At 53.6% G+C, this 19,945-nt stretch overlaps 7 protein-coding genes across 7 annotated transcripts; 3 read left to right on the forward strand and 4 right to left on the reverse strand.

Moving 5' to 3' along the window:
- Window positions 1–6,018: 6,018 nt before the first annotated feature.
- On the reverse strand, window positions 6,019–6,963 carry A1O3_05563 (uncharacterized protein; the record flags this gene model as incomplete). Its single annotated transcript, XM_007735683.1, has 2 exons — window positions 6,019–6,548; window positions 6,615–6,963. 2 exons carry the CDS (start codon window positions 6,961–6,963, stop codon window positions 6,019–6,021), a joined length of 879 nt encoding a protein of 292 aa, XP_007733873.1.
- A 725-nt stretch (window positions 6,964–7,688) lies between these two features.
- Window positions 7,689–9,038, forward strand: A1O3_05564 (peptidyl-prolyl isomerase D; the record flags this gene model as incomplete). Its single annotated transcript, XM_007735684.1, has 4 exons — window positions 7,689–7,790; window positions 7,905–7,998; window positions 8,051–8,218; window positions 8,269–9,038. The coding sequence occupies 4 exons, from the start codon at window positions 7,689–7,691 to the stop codon at window positions 9,036–9,038; spliced, it is 1,134 nt and encodes a 377-aa protein (XP_007733874.1).
- A 618-nt stretch (window positions 9,039–9,656) lies between these two features.
- On the reverse strand, window positions 9,657–11,512 carry A1O3_05565 (uncharacterized protein; the record flags this gene model as incomplete). Its single annotated transcript, XM_007735685.1, has 2 exons — window positions 9,657–11,355; window positions 11,424–11,512. The coding sequence occupies 2 exons, from the start codon at window positions 11,510–11,512 to the stop codon at window positions 9,657–9,659; spliced, it is 1,788 nt and encodes a 595-aa protein (XP_007733875.1).
- A 695-nt stretch (window positions 11,513–12,207) lies between these two features.
- Window positions 12,208–13,053, forward strand: A1O3_05566 (alcohol dehydrogenase; the record flags this gene model as incomplete). The annotated part of the gene is made up of 2 exons (XM_007735686.1): window positions 12,208–12,821; window positions 12,891–13,053. The coding sequence occupies 2 exons, from the start codon at window positions 12,208–12,210 to the stop codon at window positions 13,051–13,053; spliced, it is 777 nt and encodes a 258-aa protein (XP_007733876.1).
- Window positions 13,054–13,554: 501 nt separating this feature from the next.
- Window positions 13,555–16,131, reverse strand: A1O3_05567 (uncharacterized protein; the record flags this gene model as incomplete). Its single annotated transcript, XM_007735687.1, has 1 exon — window positions 13,555–16,131. The coding sequence occupies one exon, from the start codon at window positions 16,129–16,131 to the stop codon at window positions 13,555–13,557; it is 2,577 nt and encodes an 858-aa protein (XP_007733877.1).
- Window positions 16,132–16,376: 245 nt separating this feature from the next.
- Window positions 16,377–16,840, forward strand: A1O3_05568 (uncharacterized protein; the record flags this gene model as incomplete). Its single annotated transcript, XM_007735688.1, has 2 exons — window positions 16,377–16,406; window positions 16,472–16,840. The coding sequence occupies 2 exons, from the start codon at window positions 16,377–16,379 to the stop codon at window positions 16,838–16,840; spliced, it is 399 nt and encodes a 132-aa protein (XP_007733878.1).
- Window positions 16,841–17,423: 583 nt separating this feature from the next.
- On the reverse strand, window positions 17,424–19,670 carry A1O3_05569 (uncharacterized protein; the record flags this gene model as incomplete). Its single annotated transcript, XM_007735689.1, has 1 exon — window positions 17,424–19,670. One exon carries the CDS (start codon window positions 19,668–19,670, stop codon window positions 17,424–17,426), a length of 2,247 nt encoding a protein of 748 aa, XP_007733879.1.
- Window positions 19,671–19,945: the final 275 nt, after the last annotated feature.

Genomic DNA, 19,945 nt, shown 5'->3' on the forward strand with positions numbered 1-19,945 from the left:
CTTGCCTGAGAGCCCCGTGACGAGAAGGAAAAGGGCAAGCGAGCGCTGGTGGCGGCGTAATTCTCGCATGCCAATCACAGGCCGCGCAGTTTGTCTCGATGCTCAACCTTCTCCCGACCTTCGTCTGGCGCTCTCGTCAAGGATGACTGGGGTGATTAATTGTCGAGCAGTCCACAATCCCTGTCAGAAGGCAAGAATCCTTCGGCCCACACCAATTCGGCAGCCATAGACCTCCTCCTTCGTTCCGGCCAACCTCGAGCAACATTTCTCTCCCGACCCACGAAAAACTCTACCTATCCTCGCTCCCAACAGCTGTACCTACAGGCCACCGCCACCAAGACTGAAGCCCCTTCTCCTTGTATGAGGAGAGAAAAATCCAAAGGCATGGTCCGTGTTTACTATGGCAAATAATGACGATGGGCTATGACGGCTCTCGAGGCTTCCCTTGTCAGCAGACCACGACCAAAGCAGATGCGGCAGCCGCCTTCTGACTTGGTGGGCTGACAAGTCGGTTCGGTAGAGGTCTGAGTAATTGCCGCTCGAGAGACGAAACGTGGCAGGAACAAGTCGAAACTACAAGCGCCCTCCCTCCCACGTGCGGACGGGCGTTTCTCATTCCGTCCCTCCATGTCCCCTTGCTTGTCACTATGCAGTGATGCACCCAAGCAAGCAAGGGTTAAGCGACCGACCCCCGGCTGAAAGACGCTTGTGACTATCCCATTGGTCCGCTCAGACCGAATTCCAACCCTACTCAGTACCGCCACAAGGGTTGAGAAGACAGGGGCTGTAATAGGAAACCGGAAAGCTGAGTTTACTCTTTATGCTGGGGAGTGGATCTTCCCAGTCGCCATTTGATAACCTTCCAAAGTCTAGAACGGGTGTGCCAACCAGCCCGTGGCAGCCACCAGGGCTGACCCAAGTAGGCAGCTACATGGCACATGGTTCTCTGGCATAGCCGCGTCTTACATTTCCAGTTGATGGAGTCTGCAGGGAGGAAAGTTTCACGTTTCTCAGGAGGTTTGTGTGTTCTTGCTTCTGAGTTCCTATCTCCGAGGACCTCTAAATTGACTGCTGCATGGCCAAAAAAAGGCGACATCTTCGCAGCTTGTGTCCCTAACGGCTCGAGGAAAGCATAGTATGGAGTACTATGGACGCAAATGAAGACAGCCGCGCTTTTGCTTCAAATTCCGTCTTGTGAACGGGGTTGTTCGGATGCCGAGATCTCATTATCCCACAACAATGTAACCAGACGCCATAGCCCGGGTTTGTGTTCGCTTACCTCGTGTAGCACGGCACAAGACCGTGTTCTCGATCTCGATACTAGGACAATGATATCCTCTTCTTCCTACTGTCACGGCGCAACCTCGAGATTGTTGTCATTGCTATGAGCACCAAGGTGGTCATTGGCATACAAGCCAATAGCGCCTCGTATTCCTTGAAATTCTATGTGATACAACAAACATAGACGAAATTCGTGGTGTTGGACCGGTTGGACCAGATGGACCAGATGTCGTCCGTGTCAAGGTCTAGAACCATCGTCGTACGTCTGAAGACCACGCCAGGTATCGCGTTGCTAGCGTATGGTACAAAAGGACCTTTGAATTCTGGCATTCCTCGCTTAACATATTCTACGTTGGAGACGAAACCTTCCGTGTCCGGGAAATCAGGTGGCTCTGCTATGCTGACTTCGCATCACCGTCGCCTTCAACATCAATGCGCGCGACTAGGTCAATGCCAGGTTGAACGACGCCGTGGCAGCATATTATGGTGAGGTTGGTGCCAGAGAACGGCCCACGACAAGTGTATTTTGATATCTCTCGACCAAGCACATGCTGAGTACAAGGTGCAGGGCCCTTGTAGCTGGTCTCTGGCACTACAGGCCGGCGACCAAGAAGGTTCGACGGAAAAGAGACACGGCTGTTCAGGACACGCGCAATGCACGCCGCTAAAGTCTAATACCTCCTATCCCGGAGTTAGACCCTCGTTCAGCTCGTCAAGTGTTCAGCACCTACGCGAGGCAAGGTGCGATGCCCATGCATGGGCTCCTTAGGGCGTGATCTAGGCTGGGAAGAACCAGCGAGATGTGCAGGCCGCTTAAGTCGAACCGTCAATGGAGCTGAACAGGTCAGGGCTTTGACATTCCGGTCCAGAAATAGCTTGTTTATGCGACGAGGCACAAGCGTCCTTTCACTCAAGCACGCTTTGGTATGAAAACAGTCAGCGCCATCGTGGCCCATGCCACGCACTCCAGCTCAGCCATGTCCATGACCTCAAAGTGTCAACATATGTCAAGAGACCTGTCAAGCGGGATCTACAGACACCGATGTACCGATGTCAACAAAAAACTAATACCTCCCTGGCGTTCCGTTTGGTACTTCGCGTCGCCCTACAAGCACGAGCGTGAGCACGAGGCACATGGCGCTGGCCTACTCCACAATGTTCGCTAGTCTTTTGCAGTAAGCACAGAGTATACGCATCTCACGCAAGCACGAAACACAGAACACCAGCCACAGCCTACATGGTACCGAGGCTGAGTACTCTGTACTGAGCCACCAGCCTGGTGACTTCACGGTCCTGGATCACTTCTGCGTCCTGATTTCAATCTACAAGAGCGGCCCTCTAATCCTAATGTCGCATCGAAAGGAGTGGTGTTGGCGCCGATACCGATACACGGGCATGGACGCCAACGGTATTGAGCTTCAAGCTCTCGTCAGGCTAACGTGACGAAGCAAATTGACGGTGGACCCTAGGAAGAGACGCGACGATGGTATCTCCAGCATTGGTGATGAACGCTCGCTGTATCTTTCTCCCTCACTCGAACTGCCATCGAACTTCCACCCTCTCTCATTTCCTTCGTCTGTGACGCCTAGTAGGCTGTGAAGGTCGTCAGATGTTGGGGCAGGCTCGAACTTAGGTTGGCTCCACTTGTTGTCTAAGGCTGAGATCGGCCGCCGACGAGGCTGGGAATTTTCAGGGGACACGTTTCAGTCATGTTCGCAGTCCCCGAACACTCCTTCTCAGACTTGAATCGCATTGAGGATGGGAATCACCGTCGTACTCGTGATCTCAGCGCGAGGAACTAGAGCCACTGCACCAGGAACGAACATGTCAGCAGGGCTTATTATGACAGGCGAGCCTGAGCGAAAGCAAGAAATAGGCTGATATCATGCACAAATCCACCCACGGTCTTGATCATCTGACTGACTCACCACCTACCAGACCATGTTCATCATGGACGATCAAGCAAAGTGGGAAAATGCTCTTTTCTGGTCGTCGCTTTTCTTCTCTTTCCTCTGCACGAAAGGCTCAGGCCTTGGTGTGGGGACACTATGACACATGTCTTTGCGAACGCAACCAGGACATCACTGCTATGTGCTACGACAGCCGAGGTGTTGTGAGACAGGGCATCCTACCACAACAGTGAATCCTGTCCCTCGCTTCCCCCTGGTTTGTCCTATCTGCACGTATGCCGGACCCATTTACTGTACGAGTACTCTAAACTCCGTGTCAGTGCTACGAAGGATCCCGACCGACACACAGGGACAGGTCATGTGGTAGGGGTGTGTTTATGTGTGGCAGGAAAGCATGTTACATGCGGAGGCAGTATTGCATTTGCATTTGCATCTGCATTTGCATCTGCATTAGCATCTGCATCAGTATCTGCGCCATGTGACTACACCCTACTCGTACACCTGCACGGACAGGCCAAGGGTCTTGGGCCACAAGGCAGAACCATGCTGATCCTGTTACCTCATCCGACTCTGGATCAGGATAGGAAGGCGTCATGACACTCAAAAATCAGTGGAACTCACCGCCAAGACGAGATGAGACTGGAGCATGAGCTGACCATGGCCATGACCATGCGCCTGGGGCTTGGGGCTTGGGGCTTGGGGCTTGGATATTGCCAATCTTGAACTGATCAGATGACGCAAAGATGCAAAAGTATGTCCGAGTACAGACGAAAAGACCACCAAGGATCGACGTCCAAAGCGTACTCGTACTACCGGCAGAAGGAAATACAAGGGAGGAAGGTGAGAGAAAGAGACGCCTCAGCACAGCACAGCTTCCTGTCGCCGGCCTCTTCGATCTCTTCAATCCGGGAAACAATCACTGACCAGGGCCTGACCTCAATTCCAACCCTGTGACACACGGTGCAGTGCAATCCCTTGATCGTCATATCGTCATATCTACCATACTGTACGCAGGACTCCATACTGTACGCAGTGCTCCATACTGTACGCAGTGCTCCATACTGTACTCCGTACGCAGTATCCGTACTCCGTACTCCATACTCTCAACTAACCCCCTCCTCCCCTTCCGCACTCCCATGCGACCAGGGTGACAAGAACACCGACGACTCGCAGTCCCCATGCGACCAGGGTGACAAGAACCCGACGACGACTCGCAGTCCCTACTACCAGGGTGACAAGAACACCGATGACCGAGTGCATGTTGCCTATTAGAACCAGCAAACGACTAGCATTCGAAGTCTGGACGACGTTGGTATGTCCTCCTTGTGGTTTGGAACCTCACCGTGCTACGAGTACAGAGTATCTACTATCCGTACATATGACCCTCGTGCCATGCTTGCCCTCATTCTAGAATAGACCCTCGCCTCATGCTTGCTCTTATGCTGGACAAGACCCTGCCTTACAAACTGCAGTCGGGTTCTTGCTCTCATTCTGGAAATGACACTCGTGCCATGCTTGCTCTCATTCTGCCCTAGACCCTACCTTACAATCTGCAGTCGGGTTCTGGACTAGACCCTCGCCTCATGCTTGCTCTCATTCTGCACTAGACCCTACTTCATGCACTGCAGTCATGTTCTGAACTGTCCCGAACCCCAGCCCCAGCTGGACCCTTAGCACACCGACGGCAGATCTTCCAAAGGGCCAAAGGGTCATGAGCGCCGTGCAGGCTGGCGCATTGCATTGCATTGCACTGCGAAGGAGAGAGACCCCTACAATGCGAAGGAGAGACACACTTGCACCTACGAATACCTACCTAGGACCGAGAGACCCCTAGCACCTACGAGTACCTACCTAGGACCGACAGGCAACGTCAACGTCAACGTCGACGTTGCATGATCGACACGTGTCAGCTTGCAGCTTGCAGCTTGCAGCTTGCAGCATGCAGCATGCAGCATGCAGCATGCAGCATACCATGTCATCACATATTCTATTCCAGCCTCGCCTGAGTCTGAGTCTGAGTCTGAGTCTCCGCCCTTTCGCTGCTCCAGCCCAGGTCCAGACCGGATCGGACTGAAACAGCCTTAGGCTTAAGGGCCGTCATGGTGATGGTGATCAGCGCAGGACCAACACGACGGCCATCGAGACTGAAAGAGACTGCAATACGAGTACGAGTACATGCTTCGAGAATGCCGGCACATATCTATCCCATCCGTACAGTACACAGTGACAGTACAACACCGATATTTTGATGGGGCCAGGTCTAAGTCCCCCCTAGATGCAGGACCCCTAGGCACCTACTAGGTGTCAGCCCACTTCCTCATCAATGTGTCAGAATGGTGAAGTGGCGGAAAGGACAAGCGTCAACCAGTCGATCACTTCACACATATAGGCCGAGAGTGGATTGTAAGCGAAACGCTACTTCGGCGGTGTCTAGACCTGTCGATGAATGTGACATCAAGCAATGTCTCTGTAGGGTGCTGCGGAATCTAGACTGGTCTTCACTGGGCCGTCTGTGGTGAGGGTGAATGAGGCTGGTGGAAAGTTGAGATGTCACGCGCTGTGTGAGTCTGAATTTATAGTCAACGGAGGGCCATGGTCAACAGCAACCATGCCATAATACTACTTCTGAGATGGGGGACGCAACACCACTGGTACCTGTGTGTTGGCAAATGCAGATGTGTTGTAAATTGCAATATTGGCACCTTCAGGATTCAGGCCTCGACCCTCCCAAAACCCGTGGCCAATTCAGACAAGACTTTTCCCCACCAATTTTTCCAGACCTAGCCGGGACAGGCTTTACCATACTGACTCTTGTTCACCCAGGTCATCAATTTGCCGGTCCACCTGCACTTTCCAGACTTCGATTGTGGCTGTGGCCCGCCCCACCAGTCGGAGCGCGGCTCATGTAGAGGTAGTCGTCCTCATCCGGGTCCCTGCTCTCAACAACACCACTCCAGATAATCTCATCACTGAAACGGATGTCGGGGTCATCGGCAGGTACGACAGATGTATTCTTCGCGCTGAGATCTCCCAAATCCTGGACCACGTAGGTGGTTCCCAGCAGATTGAGACGGAAACAATCCCAAGTCTCCGCGGCCAAAGGAAACAATGGTGGAACCTGCGCTGTCGAATAAGCTGTCTGAAGGATTCGGTGGCAGTCCTCCCAGATGGCCGCCTTCACATTCAATGCGTCTGGAGTGGTGTTCTGCTGATCGGACAATTTCTGAAGCCATGCTCGTCCCAGCCTCACAGTGACCTTGGGCAGTTTGACACGGGGCCAGAGCATCCGTGTATGGATTGCAGACTGATGAACAGACTCGGGTTCGATCCAGTGCCAGGCAGCCAGGATCTCAGCGACTTGATCAACTCGCCAAATGGGGATGGCCTTGTAGGAACCGGAGATCTGAGCAGCACGTATCTAACATTCTCCAAAGACCAGTTGGACTTGACATTCACCGTTGTTGATACGGCCCTGCAAGAGCTCCTTCAAGTTGTCTGCTGCACGTTGTGCTCTCTGGACCAAAGTTCTCATGTACAAGTCACTATTCTTCAAGTCGACCATGTGAGGACGGCTCGAATGCAGAGAATCGAAAGCGGGGTCGATTCGAATGACAAGTTCAGAGTGTTCATTCCAAGGGAACAGTGGGAGTCCGCCTAGGTCGAACGAGGTGTCATTGACATGGACCGTGAAGCGGCGGTCTTCCCAAGACACGCTTCCGAGTTGATCAGAAGGCGAAGCTGGAGTTTGGGCAGAAGAATCGTGGAAAGACATGATGACGATTGGTAGGGTGTAAGGCTGTTTTAGATTATGAATGCTATAAGCTCGAAGTGAAATGAAGATCTGTTGATGGGATGCAAATATAACGAAGAAAGGAAAAGCAACAAAAGAAGAGCGAGGTGGAAGATAAAAGGTTTGTTGTCACATCTTACCTGAGATGTACCTGCCATCTTCGTTGGATCTGCCACAAACAGGGGCAGGTGCAGGCAGGCAGGGCAAGATCGAAAGCAAGAGAAGAGCACTCGTGCAATGTATCGAAATACAAGCAAGGCACCTCAGGTGCAAGGGAGGGAGTTACGAGGTTGGCACGGTAAAGTGCTCTGCACTCTGCCCGAGAGGACTACTACTGTCAAGTATACGGCACAGGCAGTACTCTTGGCATATCCTCGGCAGACCTGCCATGATCGTCTGCCCTTAATTCAGCTCTCCACTAAGAGTCTCTTTCAGGCACCTGCTTCTCCTCATTGGCTGGGCCAGTGACCACCACCGCGGCGCATCCAAAGTGGCTCCAAGGAACATTCAAGAAGTTTAAGTGAAGTTTGCGACTACGTAAATAAATATAACGGCCTTGATTCTCCTAACACATTTCCGGCAACTGCTCTACACAAAGGACTTCACCCAGGCCCGGACGTTCACCAATCCTCCATCTTCGCACGCAGACAGCACATCCTTACCAACATGGCCTCCTCTCAAAGTGGTAAGCCGGTTTACCATCTCCGATGCGCAGTGATAGTTACCTGACCACCATTCCAGGAAGACCTCGAGTCTACTTTGACATTGAGATCGGCGGGAAGAGAGAAGGCCGTATCGTGTTTGAACTTGTAAGCAGAACCAAAACAGAGCCCGTCAAGTTGCAGAGCTAACCCCTTCCACAGTTTAATGATGGTAACCTCCTACCTCCGCCCACGCCCGACGTCTCGTATTGTCTAACATAGCCCTCAGTCGTACCCAAGACAGCAGAGAACTTCCGTGCGCTGTGTACCGGCGAGAAAGGAGTTGGCAAGGCAGGCAAGCCTTTGAGCTACAAAGGTATACACTGCAGATCCAAGACAGACATGAAGAGAGGCTAAGATGTGGGCAGGTTCAATCTTTCACCGCGTGATCAAGTCGTTCATGATCCAAGGTGGCGACTTCACAAACTTCAATGGCACCGGAGGAGAGTCCATCTACGGAGAGAAGTTTGACGACGAGAACTTCGAGTTGAAGCATGACCGACCGTTCCTCTTGTCTATGGCCAACTCTGGCCCTGGTAAGAATCCGATTGCACACAAGGCTTCGAGTTAAGGCTGACCCAGATAGGTACCAACGGCTCGCAGTTCTTCATCACCACCGTCCCTACTCCTCATCTAGACGACAAGCACGTCGTTTTCGGCGAGGTTCTCAACGGCAAGAACATTGTCCGAAAGATCGAGAACCTTCCCACCCAGTCAGACAAACCAGCTTCGGGTGATGTGGTCATCGTCGACTGTGGACAGCTAGAAGGTGATAGCTACCAAAGTGCTATCCAGAAAGCGCCCGACGCTACGGGAGACCCGTACGAAGATTTCCCAGAAGACCAGGGTCAAGACTTGAAGGGCGAGGAGTACTACAAGATCGCGCTCGATCTCAAAGAATTTGGCAACAAAGCATTCAAAGCAGGCGATCTCGAGACAGGTATTGAAAAATACCAGAAAGCACTGAGATACCTCAACGAGTACCCTGCCGCCAACGAAAACGACCCCAAAGATCTGCAGAGCAACATCGACCACTTACGATTCACCCTCCACAGCAACTCGGCGCTCCTGGCCAACAAGTCCAAACGATCCGAGGATGCGCAGAAGTGGGCCTCGTTTGCCATCGATGCCATCCCCAAGGATGCCAAGGACACCGACAAAGCGAAAGCGTATTTCCGACGCGGGCAGGCCCGAGTTGCGCTCAAGGACCTGGAAGAAGGACTCAAGGATTTTGAACAGGCGGCGAAATTGGCCCCAGAGGATGCAGCCATCAAGGCCGAGCTGACCAGAACGAAGAAGACCCTGCAGGAGACGCTCAAGAAGGAAAAGGATGCCTACAAGAAGTTCTTTAGGTGAAAAGTGTTAAAGGCTGGGCGATGGAGGCGTAGCATGCATGCAGTTACTTGCAAAAGGCTGAGGTCATCTTGCATGGGAAGTCTGAAGCATGCATGGTTGGCGCATGAAAAATCTGCATACGCGGGCAGGTCTTTCCAGTCTGCGTTCTTCCTTGCAATCCGATGCCGTCTCACGGAAACCTGGAGTGGAGAGGACGCGAAATGAACCGGAGCCATCAATGACCGGGCGCTTGGGAAATAGATCAACCCGCGATACACTGTTAATACCAGTGATGAATACATGACCATAACCACTGCATGACTTGACGATGTGAGGTGCAATCCGACCGGAACGTCCAGGTTCAGTCTCGAGAATGCTACTGCGCATCAAACCACATTGATATTTCCAAGCTACCTTGGGTTTGGGTCTCATCTGCGCGGCTTGCAGCTTCGAAATGTGACGTGACGTGACGCGACGCGACGTGATCTCAGCCTTGTACTGCTAAGTACCTACCTAGTTTGCCCTTGCCCGTAGAATTCATATGACGAGATTTGCAATATCGGTTGCTGCAGATCGAGTTGACAGAAAACGGGGACTGCGGACTGGGTCTACTTCGCTTCGCTCAGTAGGATCATGCAATCAAAGCCGACTTGCTCCCTCAGTGTTGGTATTGCCATCGGCCAAGTTCTTCGTGCTCCTGCCAATCTTCATTTCCTCCCTCCACGTCGTGCGCTCCTGTTTGGCCACCCCGGGCCCCTGGTACACACTGCCATAGAGCCCGCCCGCCCAAGACTTGCCGGCTTTAGCCGACTTGCTTTCTCCGCTCGTGCCGGTCCCCTTGGCCGTGTAGCGTCGTCGATACCATTTGCCATACACCAACAAATAGTACAGGCGAAACGACAGAAAGGCGAACTTGTCGTTCTCCAAGTCCTCGGGGTACTCGGCGCCGAGGTCGACGGCGGCAGCGATGCCGGAGATGATGGCGACCTCGTGGGCGTTGACCAGGGTCCAGCTGCCGGCGTAGCGCACGCGGCGCTTGCCCTGCAGGAACATGAGCCACGGCACGACGAACAAGTAATGCGTGTAGCTGTGGCAGAGCTGATGCCACCAATCCTTGCGGAGGACTTTGGCGTCGTCGATTTCATGGTCGGTCCAGAGATGCCTGTCACGCGCCTTGTTGAGATAGATGGTCTGGAAGACGTGGTCTTTGAACGGCACTTGTTCCGGGAATTGTGCTTGGTAGTTGGTCGTGTCGAAACACATCTCCAGCTTTGACTGGTCCTCCTCGTACATCTTGATGTAGTACATCGGGCGGAAGTGGGACGTGGCAAACTCGCAGCGCGGCGTCTGGTCAGCCCCCGAAAGGGACTTGACGGCCAGCTTTTCGTCGTAGAAATTTTGGTAGTGCTTCTTCATGTAATCGGCATCGGTGTGCGTGATGGTCATGTCGTCGGAGAATTTGGCGCTGCCGAGAACCTTTCTCTCGCCCCAGCTTGAAGTGCGCGACAGAAGCCGTTTCGCCGTGTCTGCGAGACAGCACAGGACCAGCTCGTCGTAGTGCTCTTCGTAGGTGGGAGCATCAGGGTCACCGTTGACCGGGTTGTGTCCGTCAGGAGCCGGGGTACGGTTCTTCAAGGAGACGATGACGCCCAACGAGTCACGGTATAAGACAGCCACAAGCTCGGTGGATAGTCGAACCCTCACGCCGCGAGACAGGAGGTCCTTCCTCCATGTCTCATAGAACTCACTGTAGTTGGGGAAGACGACCATGGGAGGCAGGTTGCTCGCGATGCTGACCCGGTCCGGCGGATACCACATGCCGTATGTAGGACTAGTGCAGAGACGTTCGAGCATGATGGCTGGGACATTAGGCGTTTCGTTGCCAGTGCCAAGGAACAAGGCCGTCATGGGCAGCGCCACCGTGTTTGTAAACTCCTCTGAGAACATCCACAACTTGAGGAATAGGCGCAGCGGCATAAGGGCGAAGAAGATCTCAAACCAGCGCATGAGTTTCAGTGCAAAAACAAAACGCTTCACTTCCTTTTGGTGCCGTGCGAGTAGGTCGGTGGGGAATACGTTGGTCCAAAAAGTCTCGTCTTTGCCGAAGGAGACTTGAAGGTTCACGGGGTCGGCGTGGTAGCCTTGCTGAGCGAACATGGTGAGCGTATGGTGGAATATGTAACTCCCGCCCTGGACACCTTGATTGAACCAGCTCGCTCCATGGCGAGATTTGTCCAAGGGCACAGAGAAAGCTTGTCCGCCGCAGTAGTCGACCGCGTCGATCACAGTGATGTCGAACTCTTCGGGTTTCTGGGAGAGATGATGGGCCGTAGACATCCTACACGGCGACAACAGTCAGCGCCACCTAAGAAGGGTCTTCTGTGCAGAAGACATGGAGGGAAATACCCAGCAGCCCCAGTCCCAACGATCAGAATTTTCTTCTTCTTCTTCATCTGCCTGGGATCAACTTGGGGGTTGAGCGGTGTCTGCGACATGGTGGTAGCGGAACCGTGTCGCTTGATTGCTCCCCGTTCCGATAAAATGTAGAGTTAAGGACTGGCCATGCCACCTCCTCAGACCGCAGGTTATACCGCCTCAAAGTCATCTTGCAAGTGTCCAAGCGGGCTTGGTCTGTTTGGTCCATGACACCTGCACCTGCTCGACGACGTCATGACCTCCTGAAAGGATCTGTCAGGCACCATGCCAATGCCCATACTCAGGGGTGGTCGCCGGTGTCAGGGCGAGGCTATAGTCCAGGGTAGGGTGTGGACGTGCTTGTGAAATACCGGCGGCTGTTCCAGAATACTGTCATCAAGCCATGTGCAGCAACAGGAGCGATGTTGTGGTAGCCTTAGACTGATGCGCTGCACTGCACTGGGGCCCCGCGATTTCCCAGATCTTATCTTATCAGCGCAGCCCCCTTCCCTGCCCTCCCCGCGGTGCCCTTCTCCGATACACGGAGGCCATGCCGGCAAACGGCAAACGGCAAACGGCAAACGTTGCGCCGGCTGAATGTCGAGCGTCTGTCTGCGGAGAAGAACACCGCGGTCACTCAACTCACAGCTGTCGTTATTGACACAGTTCCTCGGTCGGAATCACCTTCCATTCATCATACCTGTGCTGTTGGCCCCCCTTCTCCGTCTCTGTTCTCTGGCTATCTCTGTCCCTCCCTCCCCCAGCCATCACCATCATGGTAGCCAAAGTCGCCCTCGTCACTGCCTCAAGCGCCGGCCTCGGCGCCGCTGCAGTCAAAGCGCTGGCGTCCCATTTCCGCGTCGTGGTGAACTACAACTCGCGACAAGAGAAAGCCGAGCAGGTGATCAAAGAAGCCTCGTCTATCCCGGCAACATACAGCACGTCGACCGAACCACGGTTCCATGCCATCAAGGCGGACATTTCGCGGCGAAGCGAGATCCAGCGCCTCGTCGCCGAGACCGTGGCCACAATGGGCCGCCTGGACGTCGTCGTTAGCAACGGCGGCTGGACCCGGCTGACCGACTTCTTCGATCTCGAGCAGCAGATCAACGAGGACGATTGGGATCGATGCTTCAACGTCAATGTCAAGAGCCACCTGTGGCTTCTGTACGCTGCGAAGCCTCACCTCGAAAAGACTGCAGACGAAGAGGGCGTGGGTGGTGCATTCGTCACCGTCGCCAGTCTGGCCGGGGTCCGACCAAGTGGAAGCTCGTTGCCCTACTCGGTCACCAAGGCCGCCGAGATCCATCTGACAAAGGGGCTTGCCTTGATCTGTGGCGCCAAGGTCAGATGCAACAGCGTGAGCCCTGGGTTGATGTTGACGGAATGGTGAGTTGCGCGTTCGCATGGCGGCGGTGATGGTGATTTGGAGTCTTACTGATACATGTTCGCGTACAGGGGCAATCAATTCCCGGAGGCCAAGATAAAGGCAACGACGGAACGAGCGGCGTTGAAGTCGCTCACTACGCCCGAGGACGTGGCCGAGCAGATCAAGACGCTGGTGCTGAGCAAGTCCATCACCGGTCAGAACATCGTCCTGGATGGCGGTATCGCCATATAAAAAGTCCTTGCTGTCACTCTGCCCGCGTTGTGCCATGGTCGTAGTCCTACAATCCTATGCTCATAATACGCCACCATACCCTCTATCGCCCACCGACATGTTCCAGTCACATCTCTATCGTCGACCTCAACATCTATCCTCTGTCCTCAGCCAAAGTGAACCGGCGAAAACGATGTGTTAAATGCACCTGTCAGCCGGGGTAGAATTGCACGCCGCAGGACAGCTAAACCGCCGAACTAATCTTGGTGGTTCTGATTGGGAATGGTGGTCTGGACTCCTGTGTTTGGCTAGATGGTTGCTGATTGCGAGTCCAGTCGGCACCAGATCTGACTGGTCCTGTATAGCTGTTATCTAGACTTTTGCATCTGTGAGTGGGCATAGAAAGATTTACGAGAACCAATTAAATAAGCCATTGATCGGACTCGTTGCACACTCGGCAAGAATGCATTGGATTCTTGCCGACTCTTGTAAGATTCAGTGTAATGCTCGCCAGCCTGGGTCTCACTCATCACCCGCGTCGGTCCCGATATCTAGCCGACTGAGGGTATTCAATGCCACTCTACAACCTTGCTTGACAGCATCAGCATCGGCGCTCGACACCAAATCCGACTTGCGAACGGTCCTCTTGACGAAGAAGTGCAGCCGTTTGATGACCTGCGGAGTCTCTGCTGTTCGCCGAAACACCTTCTCCAGCACCGACTTCTTCCCTGACGCCTCAGTCATGATCATGATCAACAACAGCTCGACAAACATGCTGGTGCGCTCCTTGATGTATGCCAGATCGAGAACCTTGAGCACACCAAGCGTCTCGGCTCCATCGAGGATGAGATGTGCATACAATTTGGCAAGGTTGGCGATCTCGCTCATATCGACACTCTCTTCCTCGGCGACATCGTCGTCGTCATCCAGATCGGGGGTCTCACCCATTCGTCGGAAGAAACCCCACAGCGCGAACTGGAATGCCTTGCGCATCCGCTTGTCCTGGCACAACCGCTTCGCCACCAGCGTGTAGTAGTGATTGTAGGGATTCTCGCCCGCCGCGCAGCGTAGCAGCACGCGAGGGATTTCTTGCTCTTGAGCCCGCTTGAGCCGCAGCTTGAGCAGTCTCATATGCGCGTCTTGACAGTCAACGGCCGAAAGAAGCGCGACAAAGATGGATCGCCGTACGTCCGTGTTCATGCCATGCTGCCGGGCGAGAGCCAGGAGGTCTATAGCATCGTCGTCGCCGTCGTTGAGAGGTTGATACCCAGCGCTGCGGATGTTAGAATAGATAGAGCTCTCATCCATCGTAGTAGGTTGAGTTGTATTCGACGGATCGCTGCCATTGCCCTTCCAGCTGGCGCCGACGAGCCACCACTTGCCTTTCTTGTCGCTATTCTTGATATCGTCTCGGCTGATCCGAAGCGGCTCAGAGCCCCTGATGGCGCGGTTGTTCAATGACCCAAGCACCTTTCTCATCTGTGTGATGTGTTCGCTAGAAAGTCCAGCATTGTTCGTCGCCGCCTTCATCTTATTGTTTTTCAAGTCCGTTATGGTTTCGATCATGAACTTGGTCCGAACGCTCATCTGATCTCCAGCTGCGGTCATCCGCGCAGTCTCTTTCTGCATCAGTTGCACAATGGCTTTGAGCGAGGACGGGTCGTCCTGTCTAAGCTGGGGCCCACAATCTCGGACCAGCCGAAGCAAAAGTTCGGTGTTGGATTCGCTCAGTCTCTCCAGCAACAGACGGATATGGTCGAATATGATGGTACTGCTGACCACGTGAAACGTGAACATGTTGGACAACAGACTGGTCAAATTAAGCGACTCCTTTCCTGTCGCAGCAGAATCGCCATGGTATTGATCAAAACGGTCGACCAACTGTGAAAGGAGCTCTGCCCCGAAGTCGACGCCGATGACCTTGTATACCGCAGCAGCAAATGCTGCATGCAGGATGACGAACGTGTTTTGCAGTGCCGCTTTGTTGCAAAAAAGTGTCAGCAGGAGGTCGATCAGGACAAACGTCACGTCTTGTCTGGGATTTGATTGATAGATCTTTTCGATCTCGCCCAGGATAGACACCAGGTTGGCCTCCGAAAGCTTGTTGAGGTGGCCTTGGACTTGTCGTTGTAATCGTTCCAAGGATGGGCCTTCGGAATTTTGCACCTTTCTCAAAGAGGGTGGGATATATTTGGCCGTCGTGGCACTAGGCGAAACTGGTGCAACGTAGGGATTCTCTCGTACCCTCTTTACAGGAGGACGGGGCGCTTCTTCCTCCTCCAAGTCGAAATCATCGAAGTCGTCTTCCTCTCGCGAGTCAAAATCCTCGTCCAAAGCCTCATTCTCGTCTTCGTCCGGGTCTAGCTCGTCTATATCGTCGAGGTCTTCCTCAGAATCCTCATCACCAAGGTCAAATCCACCTTCTTCATCTTCGTCATCGCTCTCATGGGGTGGCGCGGTTGCTTTTCGCCTCTTCCTCTCCAGCCAGCCCTCATCCTCGCCCTTTCGCTTCACTCCTTGATCACCTCCGTCCAATCCTGCGAGTAGATCATCCAATCCATCCTCAGCAAATGATTTCGGCAATTTGTTTTTCTTCAGTCCGAGCTTTCTTTCTAGCGCACTGATCTCTGCGTCGTCTTGCGCGAGCCGCTCTTTGAATGCTTGGGACGAGGCATTGAGGACGAGGCTAGGGGACGGAGACCGTGACCTGTACGAAGATGATGGTTCTGATAGTGATGGGGACGGGTTCCTAGGTTTCTTGAGAATCGATTTCGGTTGCGGCTTGTCCTTTCTGCTGTCGCTTGCCTTTGACGCAGTCTTGTTCACAGAAGTTCGTTGAACGACCGTCTCTGTCAGGGCGTCCTTTTCTTCGTTGTCCTCCGCATATCCATGATCGCCGGTACCAACCTGTCCTTGAGGCTTTGAGCCTCTTATGTTCTGCCTCCGCTCCTGCCTCTCGGCCTTGCGCTGCTCTTTTCTGCCTGTCACTGGCCCATGTTGTCGGCGCCCGCCCGGTCGGCTGCCTTCAAGCCCCAACTCTTGCTGTAAAGCAAATGGCAATTTCAGACCATTGCTGGGTCGTGTGTTATGTCGCGACATCTGTCTCCCAAGTCCTGGGACAGACTTCTGACCTTATGTGCTGCCGGCGCGTGGGTGAGCAGCCTGTCACTGTGAACTGCGTCTACTATCTAGAAATTATTTTTGACTTATGCGGACTTAGACGGCGATAACTGACCCCGAAATCTTAGCGTTGCTTCCCCCACTGAAACAGACCAACTTGAATATGACATCCAATTCATGTGCGACAACGCCATACCACGCGCGACCACGAGAAATCTTCAGCCATGCCACAGGAGCGCATAAGCAATGACGAGGTGAGAGAATCATAGGTGCAGTCGGGCTGGGGAAGTTGGAACAGCAAACTAAATCGTATGAGCAGTTCCTGAATCGGCTCACCATTCTACTCTCGTCAACACACTCTGCAAGCCGTGGCTCCATATACCTGACCCAAAAGCCTCTGGAATCTACTACCGAGTCGGTCTCACCACCGCAAATCCTTGTCCGCGCCACAAATGGGTTGTCCAAACCTCATCGGACAGCCAAACCGAAATCTGCCGCCAATAGCAAGCCTAAGATCAAACTCGCGACTGTCGTCGAGGTTGCAGACCTCGACACATTCTATGCGCGTTATGCGGAAGTGTGCAAGAAGGGCATGGAGGGCTTGAGAAAGCGGGATAAGAAGAAGGCCAAAGAGAAGGCAAAGGCGAAGAAGAAGGGGAAAGCCGCTACGGGCGCGACTGGGTCATGAAGCCGGGGCGAAGCAATCTCTCAGAAGTGACAGATCAGATGATACCCAGTTGGGGTTGGATGGGCAAACAAGCACAGTGTTTCTGCACCTGTCCCAGCTTCAGTCTCACCGAGGACTAAAAAGCATCCCGGAGTCATTCGTGCCTGGGAAGCTGCGAGGCCAGCTGTATGCTCTGTCTATCACAGTCATTTTCGCCGATATCGCTCAAGCGTCACAGTGACGGTTCTGTGGCCGGCACTGGAGTCAATGCTCCAGGCTGAACTCTAGGTATGGATGAGCTACTTCGGGAAGATGACCGGCTGCTAGGACGAGGAACGAGGCTGGAATTTCTCATGATGCGAGATTCAGATGAATGAAATGAGCTTAGATGATACAACAGATTGAATCGGCCATTTTGCGTTCTGTTAGCCTCCCTAATCACTAGTTTCAGCCAAAGATTGCAGACCTTCCCTCTTTTCATTCGCAATCATTCGATCCTCAAAACGCCGTGCTTAAATACAGTGGTTCCATAGCTAAAATCAAGCAACGAAGCCTTCGAGACCGCTCTCCATCCTTCGCATGATGGCCCAGGCACTTAGCAAACTCAATCCAAGTCAAATATTGAATCCACATCGTCATCTTTGACTGCCGCTGTCGTTGATTTGACTTCAACGTTTGGTAGTCTTCCGCGAAGAGGGACACCGAAATCGTCCTCATCTTCCGAATCAGGTTGTAGTGAGCTGACTTGGTCTGGAAAACTCGATCTTCGACGGTGTTGCTCAGGTCTTCGAAATAAATCTCCACTGAGGAGATCATGGACAGTCGCCCCGCTAGCTATACGAGCCAAGATATGAACAAGAAGGACGACAGCTTCCATTGGCTTCACTAGAGCCACATCGCAGGCCTTCTGAAGGATGGCCGCGGTGAAATGACCTCCTCGACTTGGTGACGACGGCGAGAACAGTGTTGGTGAAGGTGGCAGAGGTGAAAGGGACCGACTTCTCTTTACACGTCGCCTCAGCCCGTCATTGGCTGGGGAAGGTGTCTGTACATCTGGCCAGGATGACTCTGATGCGGAGGACCGTCCGAGCGCTGGTGTTGAAGCTTCCTCACGCGAGTCGCTCGTGGATGATCTAAGATCAACATTTTGCTCCGAATGCTCATCGACGGTGGATGCGGTCACAGTCAATTCAGAGAGCTCCCTTCGGTGCTGACGAATGTTTGTGGAAAACGGATCTAATTGCTCCGTGTGGGGAGTTTCTTCAAAGTCCTCACCTTCGGCGTGTTCAGCTAACAGTTCCTGTGTCAGAGAATTAGTTGTGTGAAATGAGTCGACACTTGAAACCCTGCTCAGGACCCGGTCATCTGGTGTTGGACTACCTGGCAGGATCTCTAAGCCTCCTAACTCTTCGGACTGAGACATGAGAAGATCTTGACCTTGCGGGTGATCAGCCGGACGAGAGTCGAAGTGCTCGATCGCTTCGGAAGTGGTGGGGGCGCTGTCAGAATCTGCACGCTTCGTGAAGCTCTGTTCCTGCGCTGGCTCTGCTGTGGCGTCTCCCGAAGCATCGTTCGCTTCGTCTATAAGAGATAGATCGGGTTCAAGGACCTCAATAGTTGAGAGCCTCGATACCTGTTGGGGGGCACTCTCCTCTTCGTCTCCCCGCTCATCTTCCTTGGTATCCGCTTTCTCGGATACACTCTCTTCCAGTGCCTCTGCGCACAGATCTCCTGCTGGGGGTCCTGCGTCTTCGCGATGAGCTTCTATAGATGGAATCGCAACTGCGTGGAGCGAAGGATCGTTCGCGATGCCTTGGAGTTCTGCTCGCTCAGTTTCCGTTTCACTTTGCTGTCCAGAGGGGCCAGGTTCGGTGTGAATGACTGGCGACTCCAGGGGTTGTGATAGGTTGGGTGGCACGCTGCTGCCTCTTTGTTTATAGCTTGTCTCATCCTGGTGGGAACCATCCTCGCTGGAGCCCTCGTCATGTCTGGTGTCGCTGGCTTCCTCGCTAGATGCCAGGCTGGATGGGGTGGCGGAACGGTATCCACCCGCATCGGATTGTGGTCGTGGAGATGGACCACGACTTGTGCTGAACCCGTAATCTGAACCGCGCCGACCGTACGCCTGAAGCGGAGTCGGCGTAGCTTGCCCTTGCAAGCTCCAGGTGCGGGTGGTTTTTGTTCTCTGCAAGGGTAACGGGTCAGTGTTGGGCGTGGTGGACAACGGCGCTTGCTTCCTTTTCCATGCGCCTTTCCGCCGAGGCGTAATAGCATCGTCCGGTAGATCAACGTGGAATGCTCTTTTGAAAGGGCACGGCGTTCTCTCAAAACGGAGAACCTTGGTCAAAACTGCCTTGAGTTCTTCAACCTTCTCTTTATCTGCCTCAGTCTCCGAGGGCAGTTCGATCCTGTAGTATCGGAACTTTCCAATTCGTAGAACAAACTTTGATTCTCCGTCGACGCACCAACACTGCGAATTCCGCATAATGGTGTGAATGACCTTCTGATCGGCGGACTTCAAGAAATGGCCAGACCCGCGCACTTTTTCAATCACTATTGGCCCGGTGGCAGCCAGCATCTCCGTCCGAGACCGCCATGGTAAGGTCTCGACGGTATCAACGGGGTAGTCGGTTTCGGGCAAGGGTTCTTTGCTGTTTCGTGGGATTGAGTCTGTCGGAGGGGAGAAGGCGATGATCCGTGCAGACGGGTGGGAGTACAGGATATTGAAATCAGCATCAGCCTCGTTAAGACCGGCACGTTCGTGGAGAGATAGTACGCGCGGAGGAGCAGTGAAGGACCTGCGGTAGCTTTGAAGCGGGGGCCGGTCGCCATAGGAGGGTGAGCTGGCCATGCTGCATCTTCAAGAGCCGCGGACTGGATATGATAGGCTTCACAGGATGTAGATGCTGGTGAAATTCCGTCTCGATGACCTGCGACCAAGATACCGAGCATTGGCGGGTGTTGTTGTTCTGCACCGGGCGCACTTTGACTTCACGCAGAATGAACCTGGAGCCACCGGGCGCCACAATCAACAATTCTAGCCAGAAGCGGAGGCAGAAGCGGAGTGGAGTGACGAACGACAAGCCATGTGAGGGGTCCAAGCAGCCGCTGGTTCGGGGAGGGATC

The sequence above is a fragment of the Capronia epimyces genome, assembly GCF_000585565.1.
Source record: "Capronia epimyces CBS 606.96 chromosome Unknown aczIQ-supercont1.4, whole genome shotgun sequence".
Taxonomy (NCBI): domain Eukaryota; kingdom Fungi; phylum Ascomycota; class Eurotiomycetes; order Chaetothyriales; family Herpotrichiellaceae; genus Capronia; species Capronia epimyces.